Source organism: Lobosporangium transversale (assembly GCF_002105155.1).
Source record: "Lobosporangium transversale strain NRRL 3116 chromosome Unknown BCR41scaffold_18, whole genome shotgun sequence".
In the NCBI taxonomy this organism is placed as follows: domain Eukaryota; kingdom Fungi; phylum Mortierellomycota; class Mortierellomycetes; order Mortierellales; family Mortierellaceae; genus Lobosporangium; species Lobosporangium transversale.
In genome coordinates, this window is record NW_019028996.1 from 565659 (window position 1) to 585591 (window position 19933).

The 19933-nt window shown below is 42.1% G+C and overlaps 6 protein-coding genes across 6 annotated transcripts; 4 read left to right on the top strand and 2 right to left on the bottom strand.

Moving 5' to 3' along the window:
• Positions 1-163: 163 nt before the first annotated feature.
• BCR41DRAFT_305522 (Metallo-dependent phosphatase-like protein) lies at positions 164-2371 on the top strand (the record flags this gene model as incomplete). The annotated part of the gene is made up of 4 exons (XM_022020797.1): positions 164-954; positions 1068-1321; positions 1459-1697; positions 1838-2371. The coding sequence occupies 4 exons, from the start codon at positions 164-166 to the stop codon at positions 2369-2371; spliced, it is 1818 nt and encodes a 605-aa protein (XP_021881504.1).
• A 2923-nt stretch (positions 2372-5294) lies between these two features.
• BCR41DRAFT_386513 (peptidase S8/S53 domain-containing protein) lies at positions 5295-8431 on the top strand (the record flags this gene model as incomplete). Its single annotated transcript, XM_022027798.1, has 4 exons — positions 5295-6039; positions 6199-6371; positions 6470-6625; positions 6746-8431. The coding sequence occupies exons 1-4, from the start codon at positions 5472-5474 to the stop codon at positions 8429-8431; spliced, it is 2583 nt and encodes an 860-aa protein (XP_021881505.1). The 5' UTR covers positions 5295-5471.
• Positions 8432-8775: 344 nt separating this feature from the next.
• BCR41DRAFT_61607 (hypothetical protein) lies at positions 8776-10380 on the bottom strand. Its single transcript, XM_022030941.1, has 3 exons — positions 10114-10380; positions 9840-9996; positions 8776-9720 (listed from the first exon to the last, which is right to left on the bottom strand). Exons 1-3 carry the CDS (start codon positions 10216-10218, stop codon positions 8885-8887), a joined length of 1098 nt encoding a protein of 365 aa, XP_021881506.1. The 5' UTR covers positions 10219-10380; the 3' UTR covers positions 8776-8884.
• Positions 10114-11964, bottom strand: BCR41DRAFT_353612 (hypothetical protein). The gene has a single exon (XM_022024188.1). It carries the CDS (start codon positions 11606-11608, stop codon positions 10544-10546), a length of 1065 nt encoding a protein of 354 aa, XP_021881507.1. The 5' UTR covers positions 11609-11964; the 3' UTR covers positions 10114-10543.
• A 2747-nt stretch (positions 11965-14711) lies between these two features.
• BCR41DRAFT_305562 (hypothetical protein) lies at positions 14712-17477 on the top strand (the record flags this gene model as incomplete). The annotated part of the gene is made up of 2 exons (XM_022020800.1): positions 14712-14925; positions 15526-17477. 2 exons carry the CDS (start codon positions 14712-14714, stop codon positions 17475-17477), a joined length of 2166 nt encoding a protein of 721 aa, XP_021881508.1.
• A 291-nt stretch (positions 17478-17768) lies between these two features.
• On the top strand, positions 17769-19588 carry BCR41DRAFT_353615 (thioredoxin-like [2Fe-2S] ferredoxin-domain-containing protein). The gene is made up of 3 exons (XM_022024189.1): positions 17769-17932; positions 18285-18535; positions 18987-19588. The coding sequence occupies exons 1-3, from the start codon at positions 17825-17827 to the stop codon at positions 19363-19365; spliced, it is 738 nt and encodes a 245-aa protein (XP_021881509.1). The 5' UTR covers positions 17769-17824; the 3' UTR covers positions 19366-19588.
• Positions 19589-19933: the final 345 nt, after the last annotated feature.

The following is a 19933-nucleotide window of genomic DNA, read 5'->3' on the forward strand; positions in this document are numbered from 1 at the left end:
TTGTATGTCCTGGCTGATTGCAATATGCTCAACACCTACGTTGGCAGCCCCTCTCCCAGCCTCCTTAATGAGAAATGCGACTTTGAGCAAGAGACAATCAATCGACAACGACATTGACGTTCATAGAACCCATTTATATCTGGCAAATAAAGTCTTTGATGATATGGAGGATCTTCTCAATTCAACTGAATTAGATCCATGTCAGATGTGTCAGAGGGGCATGCGAATGGCAAAGGAATTTTCTCTACAGGCACCTGAGTACCTCTCTGGTGTCCTGAGAGAACTCTGTGCCAAATATTCATTCAGGCGATTGGATGCCTGTGCAGGTCTGATGGAGCGCCTTAGTGAACAGTTGGTGGGGATTTTCTCAGAGATGAACCTAGAGGGATCAGATGGATATTATGCCTGTGCCTATTCTTTCCCAGGATCATGTCCAGTGCCTTTGCACCAACCTGCAGACATAGCCTTCCCAAAAGCTAAACCTGTCAATGCTGTGCAACCAGCGCCCAGTGGACAGACCATCCAAGTCCTCCATTTTTCAGACTGGCATCTGGATCCCTTGTATAAAGTAGGGTCAGAAGCAAAATGCAGTCACAACATTTGTTGTCGTGACTATGGTTCCTGGAACGATCCAGGGCCGATCAAGAAACGAGCATCGAAATGGGGGGACGGTAAATGTGATACGCCCATTGCACTAGGACTGAACACTCTGGAGACGATTCCCAAGTTTGTGCCCAATGCGAGCTTTGGATTGTTTACTGGCGATATTGTGAGCCATGATGCTTGGATGATCAGTGAAAAGTATGTGGCGGACGAGGAAATCAGGAGCTATGAGCTTTTCAAGAAGTATCTCCAAGATCTAAAGTTGTATGTTGCTATGGGCAACCACGACTCGTACCCTAGTGATCAGGCTCCTGGACGACAAAGGCCGGACTCTTATATTACTCATAAATGGTAGCAAATTTTTTTTTTTTTTTTTTTTTTTTTTTTTTTTTTTTTTTCAGCAGTTATATTGTGTATATTCTCGTGATAACCGTATTGATTAATATATATATAATTGAGAATAGGTTATATGATCATGTGGCAGGGATCTGGGAAAAGAATAATTGGATCACATCTATTGAAGCTGAATACGCCCGCTCACACAACGCCATGTTTATGACAAGGCCTATGGATGGCCTCAAATTGATCACCTTAAATACAGATTTATATTATGTCCGCAACTTCTTCACTATGCTGGACACCAACTTGGATGATCCCAGCGGGATGCTTCATGATCTGGTTCTAGAACTTCAAGACAGCGAGGATCGTGGTGAACGAGGTAAATGGAGTATTTGGGCTTAAAAAAATATCTCGCATTATCTGTGGTTTATTCTTATGTGCTTTTTTTCCTTTTTTTTCTTGTCTTGACATCCAACATGGCTTACAGATGATGTCTATAAACTTAACATTGTCTAGTCTGGATCATGGGACACATGGCACCTATCACCAGGTCATTACCTCGCTCTTCTTTGCTCTTTCAAAAGATTGTTGCTCGATATTCTCCGCATGTGATTGCAGGAATCTTTACAGGTCATTATCATCAGGACAAGTTTATTGTCGTTCATGACCCAGATGCGCTTGAACAGACCGAAGAGTCTGCTCTCAATGTCATCTATCAGGGCCCAAGTGTCACTCCACTTGATAGATCCAATCCTGTAAGATGTTCATCTCAATTAAGCTTTTTTTTGTTTTGTTTTGTTTTCGTAAAAAAAAACGATAGTCTTTCAATCGTGCCATTAACCTAAAAACACGATCAACTTTTGTTTTTTTTTTTTTTTTTTTTTTTTTTTTGTAGGCTATTCGCTGGTATGATGTCGATGCAAAGACATTTTCAATCCTAAATACGCATACAGCTGTAGCAGATATCATTGGGCAAGGAGCTTATTGGGAGGCTAATGACATGGAGCCAGAATGGAAGCACGAATATTCAGCCAGAGAAACGTATGCTGATCCAGCGGACCCACTTGATCCAGAAGATCCGTTGTCACCAGCGTTTTGGCACAGAACTGTAGAGAGAATGAAGGAAGACCGCGAGTTGTTTAAGACTTATTTGCAATATGAGTCCAAGTTATCAGAAGAGGCAAAGCCGTGTCATAAAGGGTCAGCTTGTGAGTATGAAGCGTTGTGCCAGATGCAAGCTTCGACAGTGGTTCAACACCAACAATGCACAGAGGACGCAGAGACACTCAAAGGCACAAAGAACAAAAAGAAGCCTAATAAGAAGAAGCCTTTTAGTGTCACCCGAGCTGGAAAGGAAGTCATTGTGGGGGACTACGATGAGGAACGTGGCTACATTGAAGGACTAGGAGTGGAGAGAAGGGGTATGTAGATCGTTGAAAAGAAATAGACTACACAATAGAGCATAATCAGTCTCGATCCAGAGAAGTTTATGGGCTTCAAAGACATGTAGAGGCGCGTAGAGGCGCGTAGGAACTAGCAAAGTATTGTCACCAACAGCAAGAAGTGTCGAGCTCATAATTGATGAATGACTTTTTGTCTGATTCAGAAAAGTTGATTAATTTGTTCCGCGTCTCCATCACTCCCCTCTGTTTATTTTCATAGCAATCTGTACCAATCCCTTTACGAGCCTATACCGCCTCCACTTCTTGTTAAAACTTTTTTTTATGAGGCCAGTGATTTGGGTGTGTGTGTAGTCTGATAAGTACACGCCAATTTCAATATTGTGCCTATTAGCTGTTAAACACGTCCTGTTTTGTGCTGTGTAACTTTGCGACACCAGAGGGTGATATTGGCGATATCAACACAGTATCGGCTCAGAGTGCTATTGGTGGTACCGACACCACAAGGTATTGGCAAAGGTCATAAACAATATTATTTTAAAGTACTCAATTTGAATAAAAAAAACAAAAAAATATGGAATAGTATGCATTAATGTGTTCATGGCTTCCTACCGAGGACTCTATCCCTCGGAACAACTGCTGCTCGCTCCTTTTGATTGGGCCATTTCAATTATAGAGTACAACCACACCACGGTCAGCACAAGTCTTCGAAGGGAACACAGCATAAACAGGGTGGTGCTTATTAACTATCCCTTGGACCGTAGGACGGGCATATTTGTCCAATTAACTTTCATCAACCCAGTTTTTATATGATTAGGTTTCACATGAAGTTTAAATTCTACCCTCAAGGAGGTTTTCCTCGCAAATATCCATGCATATTCTATTTTCCTCTTACCTCGCGTTATAACGGCCTTAGAAACTGGGGGAATTGTTGCGTATATACCAAGACTTGGGAGTGCACCTCAGGGGCACTTCCATTTTTGTTCATAAGGTCACATTCTGTGACGGTCATGGCGGGTCTCTAATAAAAGGCTCCCGCCTGGCAACAATAACAAAAACAACTTTGATGTCCTTGACTAGCGTCCCCCATAGAAAACATCTCCGCTTTCCCTTTTCCTAATGAGCCTGAACCTGTCTATACTGGTATATCAATGGTAGACTAAAGTTTTTTTTTTTTTTTTTCGCGATGGGCTAGTTGCCTGTCATTGAGAGACTGATCTGGATGCGCAGCTGAAATTGGGCTCACCAGCTACAGGGCGTAAAAAGTGAGCCAGGATTAAACGACCCTGAGCGAATCTTATTTTCTGTCAAGGATATTCACTCATCTCAAAGAACAATGTCCAAGGCACAGACAGTCGATTAACAAACCTTTTTTACTCCTTTTCAGTACATGCACGTGTACCAAGAAACAAGGGACGCTTCCATTAATCAAAATAAGCAGTGGAAAATAAATTTTATTAACGTATATATTTAAATAGATACAATATACATTTCTATCGTATGTACATTGTATCACGATAAGAGCAGGAGCACTATTTGTCGAGAAGATGCATTTGAACGGAATTGCTTCCGGAGGACGGGTCCATTCAAAGGGTGACCACAGAGCAAGGAAGGGTGATTTCAGGGCAAGGGAAAACAAGCCAAAAAAAACGGATTGTTTTTTTTGAGGATAGCTCAGGGTGAACAATTAAATTTATAACATATATTTATATTTATGGCATGCAAGGGTCGGTTCTTTTTGTTCTGATGGGAATATGTGTCACTGTGTCAATGTGAAAACAAATCTCGTTCGCTACAAAAAACGTTACATTTCTTTTTGCTTTGTTTATGAATACAGATGCAATCTGTGGGAGAGTAATGGATCTTGAATGCGCCATAGAGAGCCTTTCTTCTCCTTTCGCCAACTGAATCTAGTCTCCATTCGTCCTATCTTTTATATACTTGACATTTGCCCAGTTCAACTAATTGTGATCTCGTGTGGACTTTTAAATTAAATCGGGCTATATCATGATCTCTGCACTAAAGATATTGGAAAAAAAAAAGAAAGAAAAAGGCATCAGGTCTTTCTCACCATTTAAAAGTCAAAATGAATGCTAGCTGTACCTTCACATAGAATGCCACTGTAGGAGAAAATGTATACTGTGTACCTTCAAAGATAGTTTCCCAAGAATGCAAAGTAGCGTTTGAACACAAACGCTAACCAGGGAATTTCCAACCTGGAAAAAAAAAGTGAGCGCTCCTTTTACAATCGAACCTGGTGCGTCTAATTGGACCGACAGCGCGTGCTTTTTTTTTTTTTTTTTTTTTTTTGCAAATTATGAATAAGCATGCACAAGAAAGTAATTGAAGAGAGCAGTAAGGCCCTTTGTCAAATGTGGGCTCAGTTGGCTCAAATGAATTATCCCTGCCAGGTCTTGGCCCCTCCTTTTTCATACATTTCTAAATAGTAATGAAGAAAAGGAGAGAATAAGTGTGGGCTAGAATGTGTAGTGTTAACATTTGCCACTTTTTTTTTTTTTTTTTTTTTTTTATTATTCAAGACATTTACCCCCAAGGGTCTCAAAGGAAAAAATAAAAATAAAAAAATAAAAAAAAATAAAAAAGCAAATGTGATAATATATACCATTGATTGGATTCCATTCGCACAGCAACGACAACGACAACGGCAACAGCAATAACAATAACAGGCAGAGGTGGTGCATATCTTTTTCATATTATTTCCCATTTCAGTTATCTTTTTTTAAAGGATGCTGCGTACACAAACCCACAAACAGAATAAAATTAAAGTTAATGAGAAAACCTCTTGAGCACCAGAGTCAACCGGAATGTGATGAGAACCCATCCGTTTTGAAAAACCATTTGCATTTACTCACTAAAACACTCTAGAGAAACTAATTGGTAGGGTATAAAAAGACGGCCATGTCCGCTTTTTATCATGTTCCTTAGATATCGCATTCTTGATCTCCCTTTTACTGTCTTCAAGGTTCATTACTTCCTTTCTCCCCCCTTCCCTGACCTTCGTTGCTCATCCCGTCAATAAACTCTTCTTCCTTTTAATCCCCTCCCCATCTTCAATCATTTCTTCTCAACTCCTGTTACCTCTTTCTCTATCAGTCATAGTTTCTAATAATGAAAATTAGTTTTCTTCTCAGCCTCGCTGCTGCTACATCCATTGTCTCTGCTGGCAAGTTTAATCCTAGCCAAATCCGTCCTAATGTTGACGAGATCCCTGGTGCCTTCATCATCGAGTTTGAAGATGGTGTTGATCAGGTGAAGGCCAACACCTTCTTGACCAGCCATAAGGATCTAGACTTCAAATTCCGTGGCCAGTACAATCTTTTCAATGGAGCCTCGATCCAGGTCAAGTCTGGCCATACCGGCGAGGACATTGCCAAGATTCCAGGTGTCAAGCGTGTCTGGCCAGTTGAGCGTTACCAACTTCCTAAGCCCGATCTCTCGAATGAAGATAAGGCCCAGCCCCATTTGACCTCTGCACACAAGATGACAGGCGTGGATTATGTCCAAAAGGCCTTCAAGTACACTGGAAAAGGCATCAAGGTCGGTGTCATCGACTCTGGAGTTGACTACAAACACCCTGCTCTCGGTGGTTGCTTCGGCAAGGGCTGCCGTGTCCGTTATGGCTGGGATTTTGTCGGTGAAGATTATGACAAGGAATATATCCCTACCCCAGACGCTGGTACGTATTTTTTCGCATAGGAGAAGACTTGGAAATTTTTCATACCATTCAGCTTCTAATGTCGATCCGCAAGCCATTGAAATCAATCTCTTGGTGTCTGGCCTGGTCTGACCTAGTCTGTTTTAACAATTATACTTTTCTTTACTTCAAAAAATTTAGATCCCAGAGATACCTGCAATGGCCACGGTACTCATGTTGCTGGTATCATTGGCGCTGACGCTCGCAAGGTCGGTGCTCCTCAGCCCTTCGTCGGTGTCGCTCCTGAAGTCACCTTTGGTGCCTACAGAATCTTCTCATGCGCCGGTTCTGGCAGTTCTGATATCATCATGCTGGTAAGTTACTTTTTACCACATTCAATTAATTCAATTAAGGTAGAGATTTAACTCTTTTTTCTAATAATTTTGATTATTTCCATTTTCTTACTTGAAAGGCCATGGAACTCGCTTTCAACCAAGGTATGAACATTATCAACATGTCTCTCGGCTCTGGCTCCGCCTTCAGGTCCACTCCCATCGCTGTCCTTGCTGATAGGTTGACCGCTTCTGGCTTGACTGTGGTCGCTTCTGCCGGTAACAATGGCGACGATGTAAGTGCACACAATGCTCTGGATTGTAAACATCTGCTAATTCCACCTCTGAACTATAAAGGTTTCGTTTCTCACCTTTTTGTTTCCCACGCCTTTGTATACTTTTGATTGTTTCCTTAGGGTGTCTGGATGGTTGGAAACTCTGGCTTAGGTGCTCTCTCAACCTCAGTTGCCTCGTACGACAATATTGCTGGTTCCTACTACTATTTCTCATACGCCGGAGTTGAGCATCCCTATGCTGTCTCCCAAGCCTGGAATAAGATCATCAACCTCCCTGCCAGCGCTACTCTTGTTCCTGTTTTTGAGAAAGACGGTGCCCTCTCCGATGGATGCTTACCCACCTCATACGCTGGCCAGAACATCTCCGGCAAGGTTGTACTTGTCCATGGTGATACCACGCGTTGCAAGTCTGGTGGCCGTGGCGCTGCTGCCAAGGCTGCTGGTGCAGCCGGTATGTTAGTCCAGAGCGTTCCTTTGGGTCTTAGTAACCTTGGGGGCAACCCTGATTTCCCCATGGCTTCTATTGAGTTTGGTGCTGCTGAAGATATACTTGCTGCCTACAAGAAGGACTCTGCTAGTACTCTCAAATGGTTTTCTGGCAAGAAGTCGTTCAGAGTTGAGGGTGGCGGTCATCCTTCAGATTTTTCATCTTGGGGATTTGATGGTGATCTCCACATAAAGCCAGATATTGCTGGACCTGGTGGAAACATCCTCTCAACCTACCCCCTTGACTTGGGAAGCTATGCTATTGAATCCGGTACCTCAATGTCAGCCCCATATGTCGCCGGTGCTCATGCTCTTCTCTACAGCGCCCACAAGAAGGTTCTTCGGGGCCAAGATGCTCGAAAAATCTTGATGAACACTGCTGTTCCTGGTAGTTTCTTCAACCACAGTGTTCTGGCACCAGTGGCCAAGCAAGGAAGTGGTCTTGTCAATGTCAAGAACGCTGTTTCTGTTCAGACCATTTTCTCCCCAGATAGGATTGAGCTCTTGGATTCTGTCCATTTTACCGGCAAGAGTGTTGATGTTCGTATCAAGAATGTTGGCAAGCGCACTATCGTCTACCACCTCAGCCATGAAGTTGCAGAGTCTGCTGTTTCTTACCGTGGTGGCAATTCCTTCCCATTACCCGATCCCATCCTGGAGAACCACAAGGCTACTGTCAAATTCTCGCAGGCCAAGGTTTCCGTCCGTGCTGGCCAGACTGCCAAGATCAAGGTCCAGTTCAAGGAGCCTTCGACTGGCAAGGCAAATGAATTCCCCTTCTACTCTGGTTATATCGTTGCTACTCCTCAAGGCAAGGACGCTATCCCCGTTCGTATCCCATATGCTGGTGTGAAGGGTGATGTTGCTAAGGTCCCTATGCTTGACACCGACTTTGGTCTCCCTGCTTTCTTTGTCGCCGACAAGGAGTCTGGTAAGATCAGCGATATTGAGAAGGGTCACAAGTTGGACTTCTCTGTTGAACAGCCAATCATTGCCACTCGTCTCGGAAGCCACACCCCGGAGCTCTCCCTTCGCTTGTTCAACAGCAAGAACAAGTTCGTCGGCTATTTAAACACTCAGTTTGGACCCGTTGCCTCTCCTTTTGGTCGTGACAAGAATATTGATTCCGATACGAACAAGCCCACCATCCGTACCTTCAGCTGGTTGGATGGTAAGGTCTTTGCAAGCCTCAATGCCACCTCTGCCATTTCTGTCCCCTCTGGCAGCTACAAGGTCGTCGTTGCTGCTCAGCGCAAGCTTAGCAAGGGCAATTACCCTAAAGACTTTGAGGTGTACGAGGTTGCTGATATCAAGGTTTAAAAAAAAAAAAAAAAAAAAAAAAAAAGCAAGACCATATAAAAAAGGGTCCATGATCCCTCCTTCCCTTCTTATTTGGATGAATTATTACCTTCTTACTTCAATTCCTGCACAGTTCACGACCCTCCACATCATTCGCGCGAGAAAAAAAACAACAATTAGAGTATGTAATAATAGATTTCAATAAATATATTCATTAAAATGAAAAGTTATTAATAATGCCACCAATGTATGACCAGCATTTGTTCACACGTATTTACCATTAACGATTACTCCCAGAGCAATCAGGATAGTAAGCTTGCATACATCTTCATTCTATATAAATAAATAAAAAAAAGATATTCTAACCATTATTGAACTTATTATTTATTGATGAAGCAACAGTAATTAAAGATTCTGATATGTAAGATATGTAAGATGTGTCTGAACGCTTCTAAACATGGCAGTATTATTATTTTAAGCCTTGGCCTTAAACATGAGTTGGTCATCGCGTATGACAATGGACGAATTTAGTCCGTACGATGCCTGCATCTTCTTGAGCCACTGGTCCTTTATCTTTTCATCTACAACAGAGGCAACAACATTGTCTTTAGAAGAGGTTACTGTCTTTCCAGATTCAGAGTTGGACCCTGTCAGCCCAACAGCGCGAGCCATCGAAGTTATTGGTAAAGAATAATAGGCTTTACTCATCATCGCCACAGTATTGGCTCTAGCACAATTCAAAGAATTCACTATTGAGTACTGAATGATTAGTCGTTGCTCCCAAGTTGCAGATCCTTGTTGCTGTTGTTGCTGTTGTTGTTGAGGCAATCCAGTCACCTCAACAGTCAATAGTCGTTCTCTTTGGACCCAATTGCCTTCCCGAAGGCTTTTCCAATACGTGAATGCAAACAAGAGTTCTGAACAGAGATTTGATATTTTCGATATTGGTGCCGTTGATACCAAGGCCAATGAAAAAGACGACGATAATTGCTGTTTCCGATATTGGTCATATACGTTCAGTAATTGTACTATCAATCGATCAGTCTCAGTCTTTGGATGAACCATTGTCTGTGCAGTAGGCGTTGGACCAGTCCTTTTCCCCACTACTGAGGGTGCAGGCCTTGCCAGATAGAACAAAATATAAAGTCCCAAAAACCGTTGGCGTTTGATAGGAATAGTCAAAGATAAAGGCGTCGTCGAGTCAATCTTATAGACAACTGGGTGTAAATCTTGAACAAGATAATGTAATGCCTTGGTCAACTCGGGTATATTTCCGGCGTATAAACTGTAGCGAACGGACTCTTCATAAACTATTAAGCACAAACAAACAAACAGACAAACAAGAATACTGAACTGAGCTCCACTATACCTTTCTACTCTTTTTTTTTTTTTTTTTTTTTTTTTTGAATACCAAATAATATATCTATACCTTCTGCTGCAAAGGCATCTCGAGTCTCGGTGGAAAACAGGCCTTCCCGAAGCTTCCGGAAACTCTCTACGATCTTGTCAATGGCCTCTGCCTGCTGTGTCCTTGGTGGAATCGGTTCCAATTTATTGTCTCCGTAGCGATCTTCATATCGCAAGATCTTTTTATATGATTGAATTGAAATATCAGGAAAAGAAAAAACAATCCACACATTAAGAAAGGTTGTAGTTGTACATCCTCAATCATTTTTTTTTTTTCTTATTCTAAACTTTTTTACCATTGCTTTAATCTCTGAGAAGACTCGCTCTTGTACACTACGGGTTTTAAGGCTATGACTTGATCTATCAAGGACGATGTTATAGCATAGAATATTAGGTACCATAAAAGAAAAAAAAAAGAGAAAAAAGAAGGGTGTATATGATCAACTAGAAATGACAGAGCTCAGTAAATGAATATGAGATTTTTAAATGAATAATTAAGAAGGTGGGGAATAATGCTTGAGCTGAATAAATTTGCCATCTATGTTATCTCAGTCTCTCTTTGAATAAATCTTCCAGCGCTCCATCATAAGTATGCTTTTACTGTCTCTTTTTCTTGGACACATCCATTGTATAACAACGCCATCGGCACTGGCACCGGCACCACTTCTTTTCTATTTGCTCCATGGCTATAGATTTCTTTTCTTTTTTTCCCCTCTTTTCTTTCCTTTACCCTGAGTCATCACGGCTCACGAGCGTCAATGCCTCTATGCCTGAAACAGGCACCTGCTGTCCAAGTGCTCTTCGCTTTGCCATAATATCTGCCTCAGCATCCTGACCACGGGATGTGGCATTACTTGCTTCCTTAGATGTGGCATTGGCTTTAGGCTTGACCTTATAAGTCGACTGCTCCCACCACTGGGTCCCTTCGGAGGCACCTGTTTTATTCGCATCGTTCGATTCCTTTTGTTCTGTAGAAGTTTGAGAGCTCTCCTTTTTAGGCTCTGCCTTCTTGGCCTTGCCATAGGTTGATTGTTCCCACCATGGCACAGCCGAACCTTCCTCCTTGTCTTGATCCTCCTCCATATCCGAGGCCAACAGTGGTTGGTCCTTTGATCTTCGCTTGTGTTGATCCCTGTCCCTACCTTTACCACGCTGGCCACGCTGCGAGTGCTTGTCATGGTTTGGGGAGGATGTGGACGGTGATGTGCCGCTTTGTCCGCGCGTTTTCATTACAGTATGTTTTCCAGAGTTATTGCTAATACTTGATGGTGATGAAGTTGGATGGGAACGATCATGATTAGGACGATCCAGCTCCAAAGCCGAGTTCTTTTCCCATCGATCGCCTTGGCCATGTTGAGTACTCAACCCATGTGTTTCGTTCTTTCCCCATCGATCATTCCTTCCTTGATGATGATAGTTGGCAGGGGACTGATGAGACCGTTCAGGATACGGCAAATCCGGTTCCCGTACTGCATTCTTTTCCCATCGATCACCTAAGCTTTCAGGTCCTTCAGCACTACGATGCCGCCTTGCATGTGCATCATTTGCCTCAAGCCGCTCATGATACATAGTTCCTGATGGTGTTCTGTCTTGGTTATTCGACTCTGTAGTGCGGCCTTCCCGCCGCATAAAGTGAACTACATCATCTCTGGGTGATGAAGCGTTGACGGTCGCTGGAGGCAGTTTTGGGTATGGTTTGTCTTCGTGTGGTGTCTTTTCCCATCGACCCTCTGAATCACTTTCTCGGGGTCGACGAGATTGGTGATCTTTTCCTTGTGACACTTGGTCCATATGTGCCCTTGATGTATGACTATGACGAGTGGGACTATAGGATCGTGTTGTCAGTCCAGAATGAGATGAGTGGTTGTTACTGCTGCTGTTGCCTCTATAAGGTGAAGATGGATGCTGCCTCGAGTTTTCCCATCGACGTTCTGATCCTGCTCCTGAGATTGGAGAATGTGATCGGTGGGGTGGCGAACGACTACGATCATTGCGAGATTGATTGTTGGCATCCAGCGCCGCGGGTGGCTTTGGTGGTAATGGAATAACCTGTCTGGGTGTCCGTTGTTGTCCTGATCCAAGGTCTTTTTCCCTACCCCAGTCCTGGTGTCGGTCCCTGTCCCTGTCCCTGTCCCTGTCCCTGTCCCTGTCCCTGTCCCTGTCCCTGTCCCTGTCCCTGTCCCTGTCCCTGTCCCTGTCCCTGTCCCTGTCCCTGTCCCTGTCCCTGTCCCTGTCCCTGTCCCTGTCCCTATCTCTGTCTCTGTCTCTGTCTCTTCCTTCGTTATGCCTATTGGTCCATCGAGAGCCTCCATCATCCCGTGATGATTCATGGGTGGAAGAGAATGAGCGGGAAGAGGACTCTCGACGTCCATCCGACCTCCAGCTGCCTTCCCGTTCTTTTTCTTGAAATCTAGCCAAATTTCGAGCGGGAGAAGAGTATTCATGACGGCTGTTTGGAGCATCACGATAGGGTATCGATGATGGGTCTCTGTTTCGAGCACGACTGCTCATTGTCTGAAGTGAGGAATCATTTTGAGTTTTCCTATCCAGAGATCGATTGGAGCCGTCTTCAAATCCTGCTGTATACCGTGTCTTTGAGGAGGAAGAAGTGGAAGATGATGTGTTCCGTTCATATTTTTGAAAATTGTTGTTATTATCATTGATATCATTACTATGATGATCCTTTCTATCGACTGTGGATGACGGGGTCGATGAGCCTCCAAGCCCTGTAATCCCTGTTGTCAAGGAAGCTGGCAGGTCTTCATCATCTGAGAAAACAGGGGCGCCAAAATCGATCTCGTCATCCGTATCATCTGCCCAATCAATGACAGGAGCCGTGTTGGGAACCGAAGATGACGCAACCATCAGCGGTTAGCACTACAGCCGGCGAGAAGGTAAAGAACAAGATAATTATGGGACGGGGAAAAGCGCAGAGGATGAGGAGAGTTGGAACTATTCGTTTTGAATTATTAAAATACAATAGCAGGTAAGAATGTGTAGTTTTCTAACGTCACTTTTTTTTTTTTTTTTTTTTTTTTTTTTAGTCTTTGTATAGTTTTCGTTCTCGTGTCAAGTCGAAGTCAAAAAGGACGAGAGATTAGGACGAGGACGCCAGATAAGCGTCAATGGAGGAGAGGAAGAGACTGGTATATTATTGTGGTGGTCGTGAGAGAAACAAGATAGAGGACACTTAAAAAAAAATACTCTGGGGAGGCGAGGTGTGTGACAATGTGGCTTGGGTGTGACATGAGTACATGTCACGGGGACAGTTGCAGTCATAGTGAGTGTTCATTTGGATAACTGGATACAGATTTTTGGAATCTAAAGGATATCGTCATTTGATAGAGATTCCGCTAGATATGAATTGGGAACCTGGATACCCCAACTCAGATAGATCAACGTTGAGGTACGGTGCAGTTGTTTATTCAGTATTATATATATATATATATGTGTCAATATAAATATAACATAGCATATTGTATGTATACATGTATACATGAAATATATATAAATATAAATTGTCAGGAATAAGAGACTAGACTCCTGCAAAAATAAAAATAAATTATTTAAATCATTGCCCTAGACTATTTTAAAACGCAGTCCGAAACTAATTCAATTGCATTTTTATTCCAGGGGGAAAAGAGAATTGAGAGCAATGGGAGATCTGCTGGACTGAGATGAACATGTAAAGGAAGTAAAGGATTCTGTCATACAATGCAAAATGTCAAAAGAACAACCTTTTTATACATATTTGGATGACATTGATGGATGATATAAATATATGATATAATGAAAATGTGGTGTTATAAACACATTATTGTTTATTGTATATTGTATATAGTATATATATGTATATAAGCATAGCACTCTTACTCTGTTTCTCAACAAGCTGAGCTGAATATGAAGTGATTACCATATCGTTTATGTTTGCAGAAGAGTGACGATAGAATAATGTTTAGATCATTTTGCAGTGAAATGAATATACTACGGATTCAATCCACCAGAATGCATATGCCATCCTTCCTTGGTTGAAATGAAAAGAGAAAGAAACGAATAAGGATAGGGACAGGAATAAGAAGAAGAAAACAAGGTGGAAGGAAAAGAGTCATTAACGTCCACTGGAAAAGGTAAAAAGGTAAAAAGGTAAAAAGTAAGTAAAAAGTAAAAAAGTAAGTAAAAAAGTAAAAAAAGCTATTCGTTCGTCACACATCATCGAATCCTTCTCCTTCTTTTCCTTTTCCTCTCCTTCTCCTCTTTCAAACCTTTTCTTTCCTTCCTTGCCTGACCTTGTGTGGTCCAAACAATTCTTCCTCTCTTTCTCTCTCTCTCTCTCTTTTTTTTTTTTTTTTTTTTTTTTTTTTTTTTTTCATTCCTCATTTTTCATCATCGACTTTTTTTTTATTATTTTCCTCTCATCTAATAGACTAGACCTGTCATTACTGCGTTCTTTTAATATTCAAAAATTTTGTCTCGATCCTCTAGACTCCTCTCTTTTCTCTTCTCTTCTCTTTATTTTTTTCCTTTTTCTTGGTCTTCACTCAAAGATCACTCGCTGATTAGAAAAGAAGCTCGATCGTTATCCTCATCATCTAAAGTCATGTCCCAACGGACACAATTCTCCAACGGCAGCACCGCGCCATCACAGGAGAATGTAGCTACACAACATAATCACACCATTCATCGAAGTCCCAGTGCAGGCCTATTGAACCGCAGTAATACTGCAAGTAGGCCCGGATCTCCCTCCGCCTCAGTCTCCTTGACCATGACCCACTCTCATACCACTACCACCACAACCACCAGTAGCATCAATGGAGGATATGATTCGTCGTCCAATTCTATCGGGACAGGATCCAAGAACGAACCATACTTCCCAGGGATTTCATCCTCCTCAACTATGGATCATTCACTCTCCCTTGGCAATAACGCATACTCAAAGCGATCCAAGCTCAACAATACCATCTATTCACTCTCATCCTCATCATCGACCAAACGATGGAAATGGTGGAGCTACACAGCAGCAGTACTCTTGATCTTTGCCCTTGTTGAAGGGTTGATAGCATTGATCGGTTCCAGCGTCCTTTACTCCCTACCGGACCAGATCCAAATTGGTAAGGTTCAAATGCCATAAAAATAGATATAGGACAAAAGAGAATTCTCTGTCAAAGAACCCAATATGATTTGAACCTGCTCAGCCCTGATAACAGCAACATTCAGCAACGGCATAGCACATCAATAACTGCAATTTAGGCAGTGTTTTTTTTTTCATTTGCTCCTTTATTCTTATCATCAAAGGAAAAAAAAAAAAAAAAAAAAAAAAAAAAGAGCAAACAGAACATGGCTGTGTGATAGTGATCAACAGTAGAGGAAAGGAGAAAGAGACGAAGCAGATATCAAGGGGTCGAAAAACTACTTGCTTGTTTTGTGTTGACGTAGTGAGCTATTTCCAAATCAGGAACCATAACATTTTATCCAACGAGTATTATTTTTGTGGTACACTGATGCATACACCTGAACGGGGCAATTGGACATGGACATGGGATATATGGATATGTTCTATGCATCTGTGCATATCAAGTGGATCGGGAGGGTAGCTGGAAAGAACAATGACGGAGAAGAAAAGACAACAATGTCCTATAGAAACTACAGCAATTAAAAGACGCCCCGACTCCTGCAACTAATACATAGTTTCAATATCCGAATATTTATAGATTCACGCGATTTCAGAAAGGTTGAATATCAGGGGTTGGCTTTAGATCCTACTGCAAGATACAAGAAACAGATCCAAGTCTATCATGTTACTAAAGAGTTTGGTCAAGCTACCATGGGCGGGCTTGGTATGGTAGTCACAGCATTAGCCTCAGCACAACAGCGGGCACGCTCTCAAAAGGTCAACGTTGTTATGCCACATTACTCCATGCTAGACTCCATCCCCGGTCTCGACATCAAACTTGCTGTCACCCTCCCTCTCGATGTCAAGGATAAACATGGACGCATTCAAAATCTTGTTTTCAGTGTTCACAAAATGAAGTTCCCAGTCCCCTTCAAGCCCAGCGACCTTGTTAACGACAAGAGACTCATCACACCCGTCACCATCTGGCTGATTGGTCCCGGCAGTGTCTATCCATTTGACCGTGCCTTCCAAAGCAAAAACGTGCAAGAGATTTATTATAGTCCCAAAGGTCTTCCTAGCGAATGGAAGGATCTATATTTTTCCAAGGCCGTTGCTACCTTTATCCAGCACCAAAACAAGAACAACGATATCTCTCTTTTTGCAGCTGCCGCAACCCGTGTTATTGATGTTGTTCATGTTCACGGTGCCACCAACGCACTGGCTTTACATTATCTGCAACAGCTCATCGACAGAGGCGCTATGGGAGAGGAGCCTCCAGCCTTAATTTACACCTTGCATGATTATCTGGATGAGCTGCAATATTCGAATGAGATTGTTAATGTACAGAAATTCATGTTTAAAGAAGTTCACTCTGACGATGAAGAAGAAGACATGTATTTACAGATGGAGGGCATTTCACCTTACTGTCATGGCCATCGCATGTTCACTTCTGCTTTGGGCATTGATCTCGCAGATGCAGTCACATTCGTGTCAAAGACAATGGCCAAGGATATCGTTGAAGGAAGGCTGGATTTCTATCTGAAGGAACTTGTCCTCGGAAGTGTATTGAACCAAGCAGAGAAGAACCTCTTTGTTGGCATTACGAACGGCGTGGATTTCAGCAGGCTCAACCCATGGACCATGCCTGTGTTGCAAGACAAGAAGCTGACGTTCCCTTCAAATGAGGTGATGGGTGCGGACGAGACCGCTATTGGAGTCAAACCCGAAGAAGCAAACACCGTTATCTCAACATCACCAAATCCAACAATCCGTTCAGCCAAGGAGGCTGCTAAACATTATTTGTATTCAAAAGGTCTTTTGACAGAGCAAGATCTTAAAAAACCACTCGTGCTCTTCATTGGCCGTTTCCAGTACAACAAGGGTCTCGAATTCTTTACTACTGCTGCGCAGACGATCAAAGAACATGGAGGAAAGTTTGTGATTATGGGACAACCTAATAATTTCCCAGTCAAGCTTGTCAACAATCTGGAGCGTCTCTTTAAAGGAACAGTTGTGGTGATTTCAGATGCCAAAACCCAAGATGACTGGGGTATCTTCTGGCGTGTTGCCGCAGATTTCCTTTTGGTCCCTTCCTTGACTGAGAGCTTTGGCCTAGTCGCAGCAGAAGGTCTCTTATTTGGATCGACCGTCATCTCGTCCGGTGTAGGTGGTCTCTCTGAGTTTTTGGTGGATCGTCCCAACCCCAATGATATTCGGCAACAGCAGGAACTTGAGGAAGCCAAGCGTGAGCAGCAATACATTCCACTTGATCAGCAAGTTCAAGAGATACCTAGGGAAGAGAGGTTCAACAGCTATCTCTTTGATGCCTTTGCGACGGATGCACATGCTCAGCTGACAGCAGCCATTAGCGATGCACTTAAAGATTGGAGGCGGCTTCAGCAATCGCCAGCAGAGCATGAGAAATTCTTGACAAGGCTGATGAGGAGTGCACTATCGATGGGCTGGGAACGCGCAGGTGGCCCTGTGGATCAGTACCGTGCTCTATATGAAATTGCATTGAATAACATCGGTCTAACCCAGATAGCATAAAATCCAATTGGGGTTTCATTATTACTGTTGTTGTTGTTGTTGTTGTTGTTGTTGTTGTTATTCCTTTGTTTACAGCATATCAACTGAACAATCTTATATATATTTTCCTTTGTTATAATTTTTTGTTCTTTATATCATGACCATTTTTTGCACTAGACTTTTTTTTTACGGTAGAATATCAATAAATCCAAACACAGTTAACAATGACGCTACAATCCTTTATTTCCTTTCCCTCCGAACTCTTTGTTTCGGAGAGTGAGAGTTAACAGAGGGGAAATCAATCTTTTTTAGATCCTAGTTTCCGCTTTATTTGCACTCTACCATCATTTAAACAACTTTTAACATCCATGTTGGGCCGATCTCTTCTTAAGCAGGCTACTCCTGCCATTCGTTCTGTTGCCGCAAAGCGTACAATCTCATCATCGCGCATCGCCCTCTCTGATAAACTGTTTGTGGTAATTGATTAACACATACCGGATCAGTCGGACATGATGTCCGAGACGATCAACAATTCATCCCTTGGTGGATAACAAAGCCAAAAACCAAACACATATCCATCAACATTTCATTTCCTTCATTTTCCTCTTTCTCTGGGGACAACTTGTATAAACCTGAGTCTCAAGTTCACAAGATGCGTCGTCCACAAAGCAACATCCATTTTTTTTTTTTCCTATTTTCTATCTTATTACTCGAAAGCTTCTTTTTCTGATAGGCATTTCGCGCAATTGCTTTTCATAACTTTTTTTGTTTTGCGATACTCACATTATGCTTTTCATCTGTCTTTTTTTTAAAAAAAATCTTTTTTAGCACCGCGATACCCCCGATAATAATGTCAACGTTAGATTTGAGTTCACGCCTGAAAACCTTGAGCGGGCAAAAGAGATCATGGCCAAGTATCCTCCTCAATACAAGAAGGCTGCGATCATGCCCCTTTTGGATTTGGGTCAGCGTCAGCTGGGCTGGACTAGTTTACCTGTCATGAACGCTGTTGCAAAGATGGTCGAGGTCCCTCCTATGCGCGTCTATGAAGTGGCTACTTTTTACACCATGTACAATCGGTATGTTCTTATTTCTTTTCCTTTTTTTTTTTTTTTTTTTTTTTTTTTTTTTAGAAAAATCTTTTATCATTGGCAGCTTTTTAATACAGGATAATCGGGACAACTTCATCATGGAATCTGGATGTAAAAAAAATAATAGCTAAAAGAAAAAGATATTAAAGGAAAGGAGGATGGGATGGCGGGTAAATATGTTACTGAAACCCTTTCCCGCGTCAAAGGACATCATCAATGTGTCTTACTTTGAAAAGGATTATCATTCAGCATTTTGAAAACTTCTTGGATCGATTCTTTGGTCAATGTTGCATATACCCCTAATGGATATCTTTTATACCAGAGCCTTCTGATGCGACAGTCATTAAAACGATATGTATTTTGGGACTAATTGTTGGTATATTTTTGTCATTTATTTGGCTTCGCTTTTTTTTTTTTTTTTTTTTTTTTTTTTTGTTAGTGAACCCGTCGGCAAATACTTTCTTCAGCTGTGCACAACTACACCCTGCCAGCTCTGCGGATCAACAGAGATTTTGAAGACGATCGAATCACATTTGGGCATTAAGGTTGGAGAGACGACCAAGGATGGTAAATTCACTCTAGTGGAAGTCGAGTGCGCTGGAGCATGTGTGAATGCACCTGTGTTGGCTGTCAATGATGACTATTATGAGGATTTGACTCCAGAGACCACTATCAAGGTTCTTGACTCTTTCAAAACTGGCAAGCCCCTCAATGCTGGACCTCAATCCGGTCGTCACACGTGCGAACCTAAGGGAGGTCTGACCAGTCTCACTGGCGAGCCTACTGGACCTGGCTTCGGTGTTCGCCCTGATCTGTAAAAAGCATAAACAAAACAACATTTCCAGCACACCGTTTCATTCCCACCTCCCTATTCCCTTTTATCTTGTATTCTCCATTCGCTGGCGGCATCGTTCTTTCTATCACTCGCTTCTATCACCTCTTTCTTTTCTTTTTTCTTTTTTTAACCAATTAACCAATACAGGCGATCCAATCACACACATTACGAAAGTGGAAATACATTTTATTTTTATGATAGATGGTTGTTAAATTAATAAATTGAAAAAAAAAAATCAATTGAGTCTAGGTCACGTGTAATGACTTGTTTCTCTGTTTACAAATTTAAGGTTGCTTTTTTTTTTTTTTTTTGGTCTTCAAGGGGACATTACATTCATCCTTCATTACTCATTGTTCATCCTTTCTTTTCCTTTTGTCATTCTCCTTCGCGGCTGTATCTTATTTCCCACCCTAACACTGTACTGTAAGTTTTTTTTTTTTTTTTTTTTTTTTTTTTATTATGCCATGATACCAAACGCTCCTCATTTGTTTCAGACAATTTTGCTGCTATTTTCATTTTATATTGCTGACTCGTTTTATTGTTACCATCAA